At 31.3% G+C, this 19767-nt stretch overlaps 1 protein-coding gene across 1 annotated transcript; it reads right to left on the bottom strand.

Moving 5' to 3' along the window:
* Positions 1-230: 230 nt before the first annotated feature.
* On the bottom strand, positions 231-18500 carry LOC139488358 (cell death abnormality protein 1-like). The gene is made up of 9 exons (XM_071273890.1): positions 18421-18500; positions 15571-15637; positions 12878-13009; positions 11435-11578; positions 6572-6712; positions 3926-4072; positions 3444-3578; positions 2302-2408; positions 231-925 (listed from the first exon to the last, which is right to left on the bottom strand). The coding sequence occupies exons 1-8, from the start codon at positions 18472-18474 to the stop codon at positions 2326-2328; spliced, it is 903 nt and encodes a 300-aa protein (XP_071129991.1). The 5' UTR covers positions 18475-18500; the 3' UTR covers positions 231-925; positions 2302-2325.
* Positions 18501-19767: the final 1267 nt, after the last annotated feature.

Below are 19767 nucleotides of genomic sequence, written 5' to 3'. Positions count from 1 at the left end.
ATTGTAGTGTATATGTTTTGTAAAGGAGTATCACTAATGAAAATGCTAATGATTATCCTTTGTTTCTTTGTAATGTCTTTTTACTGCTGTTGTTTTTCATCTTTATCTTTCTACTTGAAGTACTTATGTCTGCTCATAATGTATTTCCCTTTTTGATTCTTAACATCGGTATTATTTTAATATTTTATTAAGGTATAACTTACACAAGATATTCAACTACAGTTGTTGTATTTTGTATATTTTATATTCTATAATAGCACAAAAGGTAATACATGTTTTTAATTTAAATATATCCTAAACGTACATGTATGTACATCAAGTTGCATTGCAATTACAACCTTCATTAACATGCAGAACGTTTCATTAGTTATAACATTCTCACAACATTTAAAACCATTTTGCATTAACATTAAATTATTTACATCATATTATTTAATCCTCATTCATTGCCATAGTTCGAATAATCAAATTCTAATGTTAAAAACAAAATAAAACATGTAATGATATAGGATGAAACCTTTTAAAAAATTGACAAATGATAATTACTTAAGGATAACAATGGTGTAATCGAATGAATTTACAATGTTAGGAACATAACAGCAGATCTGCGATTGTCCTGTTATGATTAAATTGTTAATTTCCTACTTACATAATAAAACAAATAGTTAATAATGCCGTTTTGTCTGATCACTAGACATTTGTCATAGGTTCCATTTTTTCGATTTTGTTTCCAATTACAATGATAACTGAAGTATGTAAGTTTCTACATCTTATATTCACAGACATCACGTTACAAGCGTCACACACAAGTGTTGATATTAAGACCGGCAGCTTTTTTCAAATTTCATTTCCAAGTATGCCAGTATAATAAACAACAGAAGAGAATTGGATATCTCCACTACAGCCATGGTCACTGCAAAATTACCTATAAATGTCAAACAAAGAGAAGTATTTTCAAATATCTAATGACTCTTATATCATACTTTACTTGTTATTTGGCTAAAGAGGATATTTACTATGATTTCTTCAAACAGAGAACAATACAAATATTAAATATAGAGAGTTATGTTTGCCAGTAGTACTCTTTTTAAATCATTATACAGTGAGCGAATACATACATTTTGTTTGTACTTTAGATAGTACCTTTTTAACTTATAAGTAGAATAAAGAGCTATTGATATTAAATGCTTCGATATTCTTCTCTTTTTATTAGGTATACATGTACTGTTTTTGCTTAAGTTTAAAGCGTTTGTTTTTCAACCTATAGTACTTAAACAATAAACAGGTGCCAGAAAAAAAAAACATGAAACAAAAAAGTCTTAATCGCAGCGAGAGTCATTACAATAAATAAGCGCTTTTTAACATCCGACAAAATGTACTCAATTTTTGTTATAAGTGACATTACTGATCAAAACCCTGGCCGTTTTTGGCATAACTGTTTTTATCTTTTGGTCCTCGATGCTGTTCGACTTTGAGCTTGTTTTGGCTTTCAAACTATTGTATCTGGTCGTCTCTAGTAGATCTTGTGAGGACAAAATGCACTTCTGGCGTATTACAATTTTGAACTTGTTGCCTTTTGTTGGCTGTTGTTCGTGTGTTTCTTTGTCAATTGTGTTCTCCAATTAATTTATGATTGTAGTCCTGTGGTGTTGAGTTGTCATTTTAATGTTATATTTCACATGGCTATAAAAGAGGGAGGTTTGGCATGCCACAAAACCAGGTTCAACCCACCATTTTTCCCTTTAAAAATGTCCTGTACCAAGTCAGGAATATGGCCATTGTTATATTATAGTTCGTTTCTGTGTGTATTACATTTTAACGTTGCGTCGTTTGTTTTCTCTTATTTTTGAGTGTAAATTCACATTGCGATAAGACGTGTCACGGTACTTGTCTATCCCAAATTCATGTATTTGATTTTGATGTTTTATTTGTTATTCTCGTGGGATTTTGTCTGATGCTTGGTCCGTTTATGTGTGTGTTACATTGTAGTGTTGTGTCGTTGTTCTCCTCTTATATTTAATGCGTTTCCCTCACTTTTAGTTTGTTACCCCGATTTTGTTTTTTGTCCATGGATTTGTGAGTTTGAACAGCGGTATACTACTAATAAATAGATAAATCGTTTTGAGTTATATTAAAATGGTTTCTCAAAATATCGGAAGATAATGATTAAAAGAAATATACACACAAAAAAACAGCAACAAAAATAAAATGTATAGGGTACCAATAAACACCTTATAGATTTTCTAAAAGCTTAAACTTAGATGTTATAAAGAATAATCAAATATCACAAAAATTGTATACCTAAAAACTAGCGAGAAGAAACATTTATTGTAGAGGAAACATCATCAATAAAAGAATAGGTACCACACACATGTGCGACAAAGTTGTGACTTTAGGTACACCACTGCCTGAAAGAAAAAAAACACAGACGTTTACTTCAAATTAACTCAACATCATGATTTAGTTTTTTTCATCCCATATGATATCAAGTCGATAACGGAAATGCTAAAATGGATTAATGTTTTGTTTCATTCACCAAGTTTGCGAATCAACCACTATATGAGAGGTGTAGGGGGAGGGTTGAGATTACATAAAACATGTTTAACCCCGCCGCATTTTGCGTCTGTCCCAAGTGATGTGGCTCTGACTGTCGTTAGTCCTGATTGAATTCTAATTTAGTTTCTTTGATATATTTCAGAGTTTTGTATGACGTCCATTATCACTAAACCAGTACACACATTCCTATGTGCCAGATGAAGCATGCTTCCGGGTGCGGGATGTTCTCGCTGTATCAAAGACCCATTCCTGCCTTTCGGCTGTTTTCTGTCTTTGGTCCGGTTGTTGTCTCTCTGACACATTCCCAATTTTCATTCTGAGTTTAATAAACCCTTTAAGCTTGTTCATGAATAGTAAAATACGCGATCGACAAGACAGTAAGAAAAACTTAGGAATATCCAAATTTTATTAGTCGTCCTAAATAGAGAAAATACACAAAATTTTAACCATACTGGTAGTCGTAATGTTGTTTTCTGTCATTTTGGGCAAAGTAAACAATGTCTTTGAGTAAACGTATTAAGAAATGTAGAAAAAAATACAGTATCGACTAGACAAAAGAGGAATCAAAGACTCCAAAAGCTTATTAGATACTCCAGTTAAAGAAGGTTTTACGCAAGACGTTCGTTTTACTTACATAAGACTCATCGGCGCGCGAATGAAACAGTAAAAAGCTTCTTCTATGTACAAGTCACAATATTCACTTGTTTGACTTCTTTTGGCTACACGAAATATGTGTAATACTTATTCCTGAAATTTGAATTAAGCTATCTTGATGTAAAAAATAAATTACAAATTATAGAAACAAACATTAAGTGACATTTTTTACAGTGACATCGACCAGTTTATGCCATATATTTCAAATTTATTGCAATTTAACTTAAACTTACACATGGTAGGTGTGGTGGTTGGTGTGGCAGTATAACCTGTATCACATTGGCATTTAGTAGGATTAGACTTAGTATTACAAGTAGCATGAGTAACACACTCATCTGCTGCACAACCTTCTTCGTCTGGTTTCTTTCCTGAGTTAGATATGAACAAAAATAAACTAAATATCAAAATTACTCAAGACCGAAATTATACTAATATTTTAAGTACGCAATTTTATTTCCATATACTAAGTAACACGGTACTACCATATAAACATATATCAAAATCAAAATCTCACTCATAGGAAGGCGGTTTCTACAAACATCATTCCAGCAATTTAACATGAGTATACAATAAGAATTTGAAAGTAGTTGGTGTCCAAAGATAAAATCAGTAAAGTAGTACTTCTTTGTAGAGCAACAAACGAAAAGTATGAAGTTATTATAATAAATTGAAAACAAGTAATTAGTTACAAACATGATTATATTTCTAGTCTTACTGATTTCACAAGCGGCTCCCTTTACATAGTGGGTGGCTTTACACAGACATTTATCAGTTCCTTCATTTCTACATTCCGCGTTGGCTACAGCACATTGGTGTGAAAAAGAATCCGAGGTGTCACAAGCTCCTTTCAAGGCAGTAGTCACTGTAATTTGTAAATGATATTTAAAAACATATATGGTTCTATACACTAAACGTTGTATCTATAATTAGAAATTATAATTAGGTAATTCAATAATCCAAGCATGGATTTTTTGGAACATGTCAAACATGTACAGTAAGAAATAAACTCATGATATATCATATTCCCTGTCTGTCATATACAATAAAGTTATATATAATCATGCTATTATATCAAAATGAAATAAACAATCTGATTATTAGCAAATTAAATTGGTATCTTTACTATCTTTGATGAGTTTACGTCTCCATTTCCCTGACGCATAACTAACGTTAAATTTGATTTACTTTTATCAGCCGTACGTCAGTGATCAATATATATAGTTTTACCAAAATGCTAGTACTAAAATATAAAGATCATCAGAAAGAAGGTCATTTGATTCCAAAATTAAAAAAAATATATAGCTTTATATGAAGCATTTGTTTGGAATTAATTAAGCATTTCCCGGATGTAAAACAGTCATTTGGACAAGTGTTGCAAGTAGTTATAGTCATCTGAATATAATAACTGGTGAAAAATAATATTTATCGAGTTCTTGAACAAATGCATGTACATATATATATCATAAACTCAGTCTTCTGTGCACGATTTTATCATTTTGTACGCATCCATATCGTTTAATCGTCATTTTTTTATCTCTCAACTTTTAATTGTTTGGCTTAATAAATATTTTGATATGAGCGTCACTGATGAGTCTTATGTAGACGAAACGCGCGTCTGGCGTACTAAGTAATAATCCTGGTACCTTTGATAACTATCTGTTATGATGTGAAAAAATACAAAGCATATAAGACAAGAATACAAAAATTATCATTGAACAATAACACAATGACGGGAGATATAAGTACAGATCAACGTTAAATAGATCCCACCATGAACAGACTAAACAGTAAAAGTACTATCCATCAAGACAAATAACAGAGTACTATAAACTGTTTCTTTCTGCTAATATTCATGGTGGAGTCCTGTGTCAAGGCAATTTTCAATTAAAATGTGTTTTGAGACTTAATCACAGAATATCTAATGTTTTGAAATAGTTTTAACAAATAAGAGTACAAACTGTGACACAACGTCTGAGCTGCATGCGCAGCTTCCCATAATAGTTGATAATAGGTGATTTGTCCCTGTTAATCTTTTGTAAAATTTGCACTTTTCAAAACATTGTGCAGAATTTATCAGTTTTTCAAATTAGTAAATACTTGAAATGAGTAAGGTATTTTCGAATAACATTTGTCGCATATAAGAAAATAGTCATCACTGGAAGTTAAAAAATAAAAAATTCTCCAATTTTTTCTCTCTGTAAAAGATTGAGTAACCATGTAACCACAAGTTTCCAAAGTGTTCTATAGAAACACAAAATAAAGAAAGTATTGGAACAACTTAGATATATGTTTATGACTCAGAACTGTTTTTACTAAAAATTAAATGTAGGATAAATTTCCTACAACTGTCAAATTAAAGGGATTTTTTTATACCCTTTTTCGTATGCAACCCGATGTGACGTACTATGATTTTGTGATAGTACAATTTTTTTTAACAAAAATCATTTAACGGATAGTCGTCTATTAATATAGGTATCTCTAGTTCATCAACATTCACAACATGACTTTACATGGCTAAATTCACGAACAGGAATCGTTTCTTGTTAACGCGACAAGGGAAAACCATTGTTCCCGACAACTTGTATAGATGAGTATAATTTGGAAAATTGTAACAAGCTAAAGACTACGTGGAACATTCCGAAAAGAATGTGGATCTGAAATATCTTTAAATTTTGTATGAAAGTCGCTCTTAACCAATTCTTGAATTCACATAAAGCAGCAAATATAATAGCATTCCCTAATTTCATTTTCACAATGGACGTTAAATATAAATCATCGTGTCTTTTTATGTATATAGTACTGATATCACAGTTTAAAATTAATATCTTTAAAATGTACGATAATGGTATTAAAAACACTTTCTGATCAGTATTTATCTTCACCGGTGAAAGATTATTTTGTATCGTTAATCAATACCGGTAGAGAAATACAATAGATACGTTAATGTTAAGAAATTTATTCTTACATTTTTATGATGTATTTTAGTGAATTTAGCGGTAATATTCTATTAAAACTTTCAACATTTGAAATGGACGTAGGTTGACGATCCACGCTAAAGAAGTTCGTGCTTTGGTTGTCACAAAACAATTTTGAAACATCACATCACACTATTGGCCTTTCGTGGTTGCAAACGCAACTTATTTGGGTAGCTTGTATACATTACACAAGAAGTGTCCGTGGTTTAAATCAATTTTTATATTCACCACGTGAAAAATATTGGCCACATGGCAGTTTTTAGAAAATATCATAGACCAAAATATTTCCTCCTGGCACAGAGGGTTAACTGTATCACATAATGTATTTGCTTAAAAAATTAGTATAAATCAATATTGTTACCTCTGATGCTTTCACAAAGTCTTACCTAGTTTACAGGCTCCAGTTTTACTAACAAAGTGAGTGGACTTGCATTGACATTTTAATGCAGTACCATTACATGCTGCATTAGAGTCTTCACACTGATCAGCCGGTTGTCCAGCTGTACAGATCTGCTTTAGCGCAATTTCTAAAATAAGAATTGTTGTGCTGAATAAACTTCGAAGAAACTGAAAAATTATACTCTATTCACCTCTAATTGGTACAAAGATGTTTAAGATTGCAGTTTAAAGATGACAATAGTGTATTTACAAGACTTAAAAATATTTTAAAGTAAGTATATGTTATCCTTTTTATAGTATTACTCTAATGGATCTAGAAAAATCAACAGATGAATTTTATCAGTTTTACATGTGTTCCCTTTATTTCACGTAATACCAAAACAATGCCTACAAAAACGACGAAAAATGTTTTTATCTTGCTTTAGGAAAATAAGAATATAGGGGCATTATTTATATATACAGCTCTTGTAATATTGTACGGGTAAGAGGAAATCGTTCATAGATTACTGCAAATCCGTTTAAATATTATAGAATATTTACTATAATATAAAACACCTGGTCCATTAAAAAACACATATTTAGAAATAACGCGTTTCTGTCGTTTTTGCCCTACAAAGACAATAAGATAAAGTGTTTGAAAAAACTTGTAAAAAATCCATTATAACCATGTAACGTAGGTTAACGTTCCACGCTAATGAAGTTCGTGCTTTGGTTGTCACGAAATAATTTTGAAACATCACATTACACTATTGGCCTTTCGTGGTTGCAAACGCAACTTATTTGGGTATCATGCATACATTACAAAAGTAGTGTCCGTGGTTAAAATCAATTTTTATATTCACCACGTGAAAAATATTGGCCTCATGGCAGTTTTTAGAAAATATCATAGACCAAAATATTTTCTCCTGGCATAGAGGGTTAACTGTATCACATAATGTAGTTGCTTAAAAAGTTAGTATAAATCAATATTGTTTTCCTCTGATGCTTTCACAAAGTCTTACTTGGTTTTAGTTTAAACATATTTTATTGTTCAAAATGACAAAAGGATCAGACACAAGTTTTACAACTTAGTAACGTCTTCTCCAAAACAAAAACAAAATATACACAATAATTAATGAACACATCAAATATTTCATACTAACAAATAGTTTAAGAATAAAGACATGAAAACAAAAGGAAACTTTTTGAAGCGAATCAATGGATTTTAATCGAGTGCATCTTTTTACTGTATAAATACGACACAAACACACCGAATGGTTAGTGGAATTACCTATGCGCAAATTTTGTTCTTGTGGACATAACTTAAATAAGTGTGTGTGTTTTTCTCATGATAAAGTATGGGATCTTAACATATAATCCAAGTTTACGAAAAGGATGTATGCTGCACAATAGTAAGTATAGATTTGAAACTTATTCTTATATTCTTTCGTTAAAATCCATTGAATCGTTATTGATAACAAAACATAACAGTAAATATTCACCAAGATCATTCGATTATTGTCATTACATGTATATAGAAATATCTTTAATCACATGTGTTGTAAACAGAATTAAGGTTGTCAATGCAGAGAAAAACGTTTGGTATTTTTTATATACCTTTGAACAGATAAACAAATATTATCATTTTCTTCAGTACTTAAAGCATGATCACCAAATAATAATAAATCTATAGTAATATTTACATTTAAGACATTAATTTCGTTTAACATCAGATTTCTCTGAGCTGAAAAATTAATACAATATAATAGATAGTGTTCAACATTTTCATTCATAAAACCACATGCACAATATGCATTTTGTATCAAATTTGCTTTGAACAAGTCAGCACGCAGTGCGCTACATCTGTTACGCAGCCTTGTGTGTAAAACAGAATACAAACGATCTCCTAAAGAACCAAATCTCGGAGATTTATTATTTCTATAGTATAGTTTGTGCAAGTTTAATTTAAAAAAGGAAAATGTAGGAATATGTCTTATACTTAAGTCTAAAGAGTTCCACAGTGCAATAGATGACGGAAAATAAGACTGTTGATAAGCTGATAAACGATTTACGGGAATAGTAATATTTTGACTGTTACGCAAATTATAATTACAAATATCTGATACAAAATCCGGAACCAAATCGTGTAAATAATCTGGCGCTTGGTTATTTATAATCTTATAAAACATAGATAATTTTTTAACCTCCCGTCTGACGCTTAATTTTTCCCATCCCGTCTCCAAATAGATACTGTTCCGGCTAGCGTAACTTGTTAAACCCGTAACTATTCGAGCAGCCTCGATTTGGATATTTTCCAACCGATCAGAATTTGTTTGTCCACAGTTATCCCATACTTCTGACGAATACTCCAAAATTGGCCGAATAAAAGTCATATAAATTTTTTCCAAATATTCCCTCTTAAGTCTAAATTTTAGTTTTCGTAAAACATTAAGCTGCTTCGAAGTTTTTTCTATCAGCCTATCAACATGCTTACTCCATTTACAATCACTACTAAATATGACACCAAGATGTTTATGCGTATGAACTGGCTCTAATGTAATGCCATCAAAATCAAAAGAAAAATTACTTTGTATAGTTTTCATACTGAATATCATAATATCTGTTTTATTTGGGTTAAACTTCACTAGCCATCTGTTTGACCACGCATTTAAATAAACAAGATCTGTGCTGATTAAATTTCTTAAGATCGATTCATTAGGAGCAGTATGACCTATTGAAGTGTCATCTGCAAAAAGCCTCCCAAATCCAGAAAAACCATCAGCTATATCATTAATATATATCAAAAACAATAACGGTCCTAATACCGAACCCTGAGGCACACCGGCGTTTAATTTTCCAAATTTTGAAAGTGAATCTTTTAAGACAACTTTCTGAGATCGGCTACATAGGTAGCTTTTTAACCAACACAGCAAGTCTCCCTTTATACCATATTTTTCAAGTTTGTATAGTAAAGCCTTAATCCAAACCGTATCAAAAGCTTTACTTATATCTGCAAATGTAATGCTAGTAACTAGCTTATCATTTAGCGCCAATAAAATTTTGTTGTAAAGTTCAATTAATTGGTGAGTAGTGGAATATCCTGGAATAAATCCAGATTGATACTTATACAACAGTTTATTTTCATGTAAATGGTTAAAAATATTTTTGAAAACAATTTTTTCTAATAATTTACTAACACATGACAATAAGGAGACAGGCCTGTAGTTAGAAGGTAGTGATTTGTCACCACTTTTGAATAAGGGAATAACATATGCAATTTTCCATTGATCGGGAAATACTCTCTCATGAAGTGATTTATTAAAAAGTAAACATAATGGTTTTGAAATTTCATTTCTGACAGCAAGTAACATTCTGTTGCTAACAATATCTGGTCCTACCGCTTTATTTGGATCAAGCGTGGAAATAATATCAAGTACATCTTGTTCACTAACAATTATCTGCGAAAGAAAATCATGACAGCGATCATCAAATTCCGGTAAATTTTTATTAGCATCATTTATATTAGAAATAGAACAAAAATATTTATTTAAAATCTCAGACTTTTCTGTTCCTTCATACGCAAGGTTAAAGTTATGATCCGGGTCTCTTAGCGGAGGAATATCATGAGTTGGTCTGTCGCTTTTAATTAGCATATTGATGGTCTTCCAATACTGTTTACAGTTTGCAACTTTAAGTTCATCCAAATTCTCGTTAATAGTCGCGTAAAAATGCTTTTTAGCTTGCTTTTTTAAATTATTAACTTTGTTCCTTTGTTGCTTATATTTATGTTCAGCAGATGTACTATGTGAACGCATAAAAATTTTTCGAAATCTGTCCCGTTTTCTCGTTTCCCGTCTCAAATTTGAATCAAACCAAACTTTATCATCACATCTTATAGTTACTTCCCTTGTAGGTATACACGCAGATGCTATATTAATAAAAGTGTTGGTGAAATTTGTAGCAGCAACATGAACATCACTTGCATCAGAAATCAAAATTTCCCAATTAGTATTAAGTACTTTTTGTTTCATCAAGTCATAATCCCCTCTTTTATAATCCCATATAGATCTAATATATGTTCGACTTTTACTAAAACCACAATCAATTGTGACATATGTTCCATCATGGTCACTTATACCTCTATCAATAGGTATTGTGTCTTTATCTAAAACTGGTATAGAGTCTGTAACTAAAATAGCGTCAAGTAGTGACGAGCTACTTGTTCGTGTGTCAAAGTGCGTGGCTTTGTCAATTATGTTAATCAGGCCATTAATAAAAATAATATCTCTAATATTTGACGGTAGATCAGACATAAAATTTTTATTCAGATCACCTAAGCAAATTATATAATTATTTTCATCAAGGGCGTTTTTCAACATTTGATCAAAGTATTGCCAGAAATAAACTGTAGATTGCCTTTCCGACCTATAATTTATATTAATCAAAATAGATCGAAGTTTGGTCTTTAACTCAAACCACATGCTCTCAATTTCATCATGCTCTAAATCTTGTCGACGGATTATGTGAACGTAATTTTTAAAATACATGATAATACCACCACCATGTGAATTTCTGTCTTTTCGAACTTGTGCTTCAAACCCCATAATAGATATATCGTAATCAGTAATATTAGAGTCTAAATGTGTTTCTGTGAAAAATACTACATCATAATCCTCAATAATATCGGCAATATAGTTCAGTTTATTTCTAAGGCTTCTAATGTTGCAATGGAAAATTGACAATGTTTTCTCGGAATACTCGTGTGTGCGCTCAGGACCCGGGTTCGGTTCAATGTCACCACATATTAATAATAAACATAAAAACAATATATAAAAAGAAATCAAATTACTACAAGTTCTATATAATATTACTTGGTTTACAGGCTGGTCCAGTTTTACTAACAAAGTGAGTGGACTTGCATTGACATTTTAATGCAGTACCATCACATGCTGCATTAGAGTCTTCACACTGATCAGCCGGTTGTCCAGCTGTACAGTTCTGCTTTAGCGCAATTTCTAAAATAAGAATTGTTATGCTGAATAAACTTCGAAGAAACTGAAAAATTATACTCTATTCACCTCTAATTGGTACAAAGATGTTTAAGATTGCAGTTTAAAGATGACAATAATGTATTTACTAGACTTAAAAATATTTAAAGTAAGTATTTGTTATCCTTTTTATAGGATTACTCTAATGGATCTAGAAAAATCAACAGATGAATTTTATCAGTTTTACATGTTATCCCTTTATTTCACGTAATACCAAAACAATGCCTACAAAAACGACGAAAAATGTTTTTATCTTGCTTTAGGAAAATAAGAATATAGGGGCATTATTTACATATACAGCTCTTGAAATATTGTACGGGTAAGAGAAAATCGTTAATAGATTAGTGCAAATCCGTTTAAATATTATAGAATATTTTCTAAATCATTAAAACACCTGGTTTAGTAAAAAAAACCATATTTAGAAATAACGCGTTTCTGTAGTTTTTGCCCTACAAAGACACTAAAATAAAGTGTTTGAACAAACTTGTAAAAAATCCATTATATGTTGGGTATGTTTTGGTGAGTACTGACCAATTCCATCAGACGCTGGCGCAAGTTATCTGCTTGTTTCGGGAATCATTTTACATATTTGACGCTAGTTTATTCATAAGATAAATTCTTATTTTCAATACAAAATTACGAAATTAATTTTTCTCTATTCAAAAACACTCACAATTATATCAATTATAAATATGAAGCTCAATCGAGTCTCCATATATCTATGTTCTATTTTTACACATCTAATTGGTACTACAATCTGTTATTTAACCCAGGGGAGGATGATTTTGTAAATACTTCTAAACAAAAATGCGTAAATGCTATGAGATTTCCTTTTACATTTTTATGTAGTATTTACCACGTTATAGAAGTGAAATTCTATCACAATTGTCAACATTTGATATCGACGAAGCTTGACGATCCAAGTTAAGTTTGTTCTTACTTTTATTGTCGTGAAACAATTGTCAAAATCCCCATTACTTTTGACATCAATTGAATTGAAGAGTATTTTTAGTGTTCATCTAACTGTTATTTTTGTCAACGCAAAGTTTTTGGGTATAATTGATTTTACAAAAATGAAGCGATCACTTCACTGCGGAAGCTTTTAAATGTACACTTGTTATATCATTATGATCTTTTAAAAATTTGTTGGTTTTTTTATCAGAAATTTTAAAGAAATGATTTAATAAAGGAAAGCAGGGAATGACAAGGGACACATGTCAATTAGACAGAAAAGTAAGAAAAAAACGATTGATAAATAGTACTTACTTCTTGCACATCCTGGAGTACTTTTTCGAAATGAATTGGCAGTACATTTACAAGTGCCGTTACAAACTGTATTATTTTTTTCTGTGCAATCTCCGGTTCCGTTACCTGTACAGCTGGCACCGTAAGCTCCTCCTTTAAAAAATACCATATGGTGTGAGTATAATGTATTGCACGACACTCTCAGATAAATGAGGTGTTCACATGAACAAGTTGCCATACAGTATCGGTACAGGAAATAGCAAAACACTCACTCAATGCATTATGATTTCAACTTTCAAATTTGTTCTGCCTTTTCAGATCATGTTGCGTATCATAGATTACAAAATTTTCAATAAAACAAGCACATTGCACAGAAATATATGTTGTCTCTTGTATTTTTCACAATTTTTTTTTTTTTTCATTCATTACTTTAATGTACGAGTACGGCGATTTGTTTGTGACTGGGTTTACTCTGGTAAATTGGTATATATAAAGTCATGAGTATTAATTAGAAAACGTCATACGTTAGCAGTGTGGTGTTTTTATGTCGGCTTTACATCTTTTATTAAAAATTCTGAAATCTCTCTCCACTCTTGCTGCAAGTCGGTATTTCACCCTCTATTTTTTCTCTAACATTAACTTTGTTGATCTATCTCAGCTTTAAGCTTGCAGTAACAAATGTTCTTTATATCTAAGAGCGCCCAGACAACTGTCATTAATGTAGTGCATGTATCGATATTAGGATATTATTTCAATATTAAAAAAACAACCCGAATATTTAACATAAACATTTCTTTTATAGTATAAATGATGGTTTCAACATGTCTGTCTGGCTTTTACGCGTAAAGGGAGCGTGGAAATGCCTTACACGAGACAAATGAGTGAACGTTCCATTCCAGCACAACGTCAATGCTTATTTAAGCATACTGCACAGTCAAACGATGTCCCATTCCTACCGAACGTCAATACGTACTTGAACATCCCGCACAGCCAAACGACGTCCCATTCCGACCTAACATGGGTGCTTACTTACACATTCCACAATGCCAATCTGGCGCCAACCTTAGATGAAATTATACTTCTGCTTATAATTCCGCTCAGTACACTCCTGCATGACTCACGTGCGAAACCAAAATAATTTTTCAATAACTATGCATATAAGGGTAACATAATTTAGACCTGAATAGCATATGACTAACAGTTTATGAGAAATTCTGCGAACAGGGCAAAATACGAGAAAGACGACGGGATAAAGATTAAAACAAACGCAATGCCAAAAAAAAATAGGAATAAAACATTTATTTTGGAAAACTTTATCTTACGAAAGCATAAAATTTGGTTACATTAAATTCTAATGTAAATCTAATGAAAGAAAAAATGAAGGTACATTAAATTTTGTGGATTATAAAACTAACACACAAACAAGCAAAATTTTGAAACGAAAGAATAAATTTGACATTTAACCAAAAAAAATCCTGTACCAAAAATGGTAAATTCAATTTCTCAACAGACGAGAAACATGCATTTAATATCAAATATTTTTATTTTAAATTTGACATTAACAAGTTTTGTGAAGTATACGCAGACATCTTTATGGTATGGCAGTGGATGTTAACCATTTTGTCCCACTTTTTCTTTCTTTAAAATAATTCAGACGATTTTAGTTATATTCACTCCCATGTTTGTTTCTTTTATACTAACTAGGTCTTATCAGACTTTTATGAAATGATTTTCCATCTATGTACGTTACATCTTACAAGTAACCAATAAATACATTAACATTTATACAAAGTTAAGCAATGCAGATTCAATCATATAGATTATGTCAATACCTTAGTCTTTGGAAAACATATTTGCTACTAAGTATGTAGTACTAAGTACTTTAAGCTTGTTTGTAATTTTATCCTATATTTTCACAAACATTTGGAGAAAGTCGAAGTCCACAGTGTAGGAACGGAACTGTACGGTTTTATTATAATTTGGTCATTCGGGTGACTGTCAAGCGGGGCTCCGACATTCGTAACCATAACAAGTTGCTTGATGGAAGGTTTGATGAACTCAAGTGTTACTATAAAACGTTTCTGCTTCATGTTGTTGGTAATCAAAACATTCTATACGTATATATGAACCAATAAAATAATAAAAACAACATATGCTTCCAAACGTTTTAATTAGAATGTTGGGGCTCCTAGTAAATCGATTAAAACTGTGACGGAGCAGCGAACAAAAATGTTTAATAAACATCGAAAAACCCATCGTTACTATCAGAATTTTCATATGTACCTTTTCTGATATATAGTCTTACCTGTCTAAAAGTTTGAAAGTCATTGTCTAAGTAGAAACTCCAATATATTCATTTTTTAAATGTCGGATATTTTAATTGACTGTACAATCGCTTGGAGCCCTCCTGTACAATAACTCAGACATTTCCTTAGCCAAATTCATTAAATACATTACATATGCGTTTCATTGGCTGTTCCTTGTCTGTCCTATTATATTCATCTATGGTATTTGAAATAACAATGAGCACGGATTCTGTTATTTTGCCGATTAATAAAGATGGTTAGGAATCTATCACGGAAACATTTTTGAAGGTGTCTATATCAGAGAGAAAATCAACATTCGAACAATAAGTGTACAAGTCAAAATAAAAGGACAGTACAAATTTAAAGAAATCACTAAAAAGAAAATAGTGCTCGTACAAAATAACATACCTTCAACACTTACTGCAATGTAAACAGTAAACATCATACATATGCCAACATACCGAGATAAGAACTTCTATAAGAAGAAACAAATAAGTATCGTGAAATAACTTTAAATGGAATGTACAAAAAAAAATAACACTTTTTTAAATTTTGTGCGCTTCCGGATTCAACCTTATCAATAATGATTAAACCAAAAACTGTTGAAAGCCAGGGATGTATTCATTTATTTATTTTTTAGCACAAAAAAGCTATGTGTTCTGAAGTTCTGGATAAATTGCAAGTCACAGCAGAAGACAAATTATGATACCGGAAATTATCTTATACAATAACAATAATTTATAAAATGCATTAATACCTACTTAAGTAGATGTGGTAAAATTGTCAATGAGACAACTCTCCGCAAGAAACCAAATGACATATAAACAAGAATATGTCCCCAGTACACGAATGCCCCACTCGCACTATCATTTTCTATGTTCAGTGGACCGTGAAATTGGGGTAAACCCTCTAATTTGGCATTAAAATTTAAAAGATCATATCATAGGAAACATGTATACTAAGTTTGAAGTCCATTGGACTTCAACTTCATAAAAAACTACCTTGACCAAAAACTTTAACCTGACGTGGGACAGACGGACGGACGGACGGACGGACGAACGGACGCACAGACCAGAAAACATAATGCCCCTCTACTATCGTAGGTGGGGCATAAAAACAACTATAGGGGATCGTAATGCAATCTACTTTTACAAAAGTATACATATGAGTCCAAAGCACTTATCTGGATTAACCTTCGTCCGCTATGCACATGCATTTGAAGGCCTATGAGCTATTCGTTAAACTTTGTTTCCAATTTTTTGTAATCAATATTATCTTGAACAAGTATTTCACAGCCTCAACAAAGAAAATAACCAAAAAAAAAGCAAATTGATGTGGAAAAATATTTTCATTCAATGAATTCCAATGTTTTAACCACCATCGCACGGCTATCGTTGTAAGTTAGGTCGGTGAATTAGATATTATTTGCAAAGCCTACAAAAAACTGATGTCTTAAAGTTGACTATAATAGAAGGGGTGCAGTGTGGAAAACGAAACGTCGAACAATTATACTTGAAGATTAGGTTGGGCAATTGTTTTCGATATCCCAAAGAAAAGATAACGTTGTCATTATGAGAATTGTTTGTAAAGAGAGTGTGGGGTGTCTTGTGTATTCATTTATGTTTAGACATTCTTCTTTAAAAACAAAAAAAGTCGTTTTTCTCCACATTACTTTTAAGGAGGAGAAGAAGATGGATGATAACCCTAATTCCCGGGAAAATAAACGCTAAATTCGAATTTCAGGATAAAGCATTTTTTATTGTCGCGTTTCCTGATACATGCAAATATATTATTCCCGCAAAAAATAAAGGTCCCGTCCCGGCTTCCCGGAAAAATATTATTTTGTCGCTCTCTGTTCTATAACAGTTCATTGAAATATACAGTTCCTGAATAAAAAAAAATAAAAACTCAAATTTGTCTTCAAACAGCTGAATTAACATAGATTTTTATAGAAAAAAAAGCCAATGAAATGCATGAATACCATATGTCATAGGTCAGTTTCTGACTGTCTCATTAAATATAGATGCTTATGCGGAACATTCAAGATTAGATTATTTTTTAACCCACTGTACATTACAATGTACCGCAAAACTTTAATTTACTGCAATGAAGCCCATCATACAGCTAGCGTACATCCACGAAAGATTGATAAAGTTTTTTAAATACCAATAACTCTTACGTATATATATCATCAATGGAGTAATTTAATTTTGAAACTAAGACGCACAGATTGAAATTAGTCATTAATGATGAAAATCTGAACATCTCAAAGTAATAATATCTCCACATGTATACGTTGTTTTGTTTGTAGACAGATAATGCTTGTGGACAAAACTTTTTAAAATGTAGGGTTCACAAAAAATTAGCGTTGATATATCGACTAATTAAAATAATAATTAATCAATGCAGAATATTTTTTGTTATTACAACTTTAAATCAACCTCAATTATGTATATTGTTTTATTTGTTTGTATTGTAGTCCTGTCATAATATGTTGTTCTGAAAATGTCCTGTACTTATTTAGGAATATGGCCATTGTTATATTATAGTTCGTTTCTGTGTGTGTTACATTTTAATGTTGTGTTTCTGTTGTGTCGTAGTTCTTTTATATTTGATGCGTTTCCATCAGTTTTAGTTTGTAACCTGAATGTGTTTGTTTTTTCAATTTATGAATTTTGAACAGCGTTATACTACTGTTGCCTTTATTTATAAGCTTTGTTGGAAGAAAGAAAAATATTCAATTTTTTTTTTCGTTTTATTCTACATAAAGGGCTGAAACCAGGGCCAATATGGAAAATGCCATGTTATAACCTATAAGTATCAACTAATATCAAAAGTTAACAATTCCTTTATGATAGGACGTTTTTATTCATCTCTGATTTTAAGTATTTCCTAAGATATTTGATTGCCACTGGTTGTCGTTTTGTTGGCTGGGAATTTGAAATATTCAATGAAATTTACATGATCAACTTACAGAAAATAATAAGCTTGACATCATCGTAGTTGAAAAAATAATCATTAGGTACACATTAGCCGTCCCGAATCTTATTCTAATCTCTCGTAATTTTTTACGCGTTGGATATAATGTTTATCCAAAAAACGATTCCTTTTTAAAAGCCAATAAGAAAAACGTCCCAGTAGAAAATGACTGACACCACAAAAATTATTGTTGAAAGACATCAAAAGTCTACCTTAAGACCTTATGTTTACAGTTATGATTAAAAACAATGTTGTTATGATACAATACTATGAACTTACCATGATCGTTCGTTTGGGCATGTGATTGTTGAATCTGTAATTGTTATACAACATTTTAGTATTTATATGATAACGTGGTCCTTACACTTATCAACAGAAAAAATACAGGTGACATTGTCTCCAAGGTAATATTATATTTATTTACAAAGCTTTGTGATATGACATAAAGTTCAATATGTATCATTTATTTAACATATCTTGACAATATTTCAACTTCTGTCTAACGATAACATACCCTTGCATTGATGCATAACTGTTTGACATAGAAGAAGGTGAAATAGATGAAAAAAATTTGCAGGATTTTGAGATTATAATGTAATTTTTGTAGGAAAATACGAAGACGGCAAGCTGCTTAAACGTCGAGTGGATATACTAAATCTATATGTAAAGAAGAAAAAGACGTCTGAACTGTATATATTTGTATTGAAGCCTAAGATTCATAAATGCAGGGAAAGTACTTTTATTACATAAAAATTTAACATAAACCTATCATCTAAGTTTGAATGAAGAAATAACAGAAAATGCGACATGAACAACTAAAAGATATCAGTATTTGTATAACAAGTGGTCAGTATACAGCCTTAAATACTGAATAAATGCAATGCTTTAGCTCATTGCACTCCCAAGTGTGATCAAATTTTACTGGATAGTTCAAAGATCTCCCGTTAATATTGAACTCTCCAGCAGGATATTTAAGATTATATCTCGGTATTTTTTATCGAGGAAATTGCCCAAACCATACTTATACTTGCACGTATTGTATCAACAATTATTGGGATTTATAACAAATATGACATGTTTCTAGTTTTGTCTTTGAAGGAAGGTAAAACTTAAAATGGCAGGTCTACAATAATGAAAAGCATTTAGAAATAAAGTAAAGTACACCTGCATGGAAATGTCGGAAAATATGAGTAAAAAGATGTAAATTATTTGCCTCTCATATACCCCATTTAATACTTATAGGTTTTTCCGATCTGTAAAACGTAAGGCGTCGTACTGTATAGATATGTAATGCATCCAACTACATAAACAAAACAGATACCAGGGTGTGTTAAAATTCAAAACTTAACAAAGTACACATGACAACGTGGCTGGACGAAAACAAGGGATACAGACAAATAAATGCACACATGCTATATATATTGCACATGAAATTGATAGTAATATAAAATTCATATAGAAACCAATCAGAAAATATATAAAACGTGCCAATTTGAAAGTATCATGCATATTTTTCAGCTGCTATATATTTGCATTTGATAAAAATAATGAAACCAGGATAAGAACATGCGCCCATGGCCAGTTAAAGCTAAATTGTAAATAATTAAACAATGCTAATTGTTTTCT

The sequence above is a fragment of the Mytilus edulis genome, chromosome 9 (genome assembly GCF_963676685.1).
Source record: "Mytilus edulis chromosome 9, xbMytEdul2.2, whole genome shotgun sequence".
In the NCBI taxonomy this organism is placed as follows: domain Eukaryota; kingdom Metazoa; phylum Mollusca; class Bivalvia; order Mytilida; family Mytilidae; genus Mytilus; species Mytilus edulis.
This window is presented reverse-complemented; position numbering and strand designations above follow the sequence as displayed.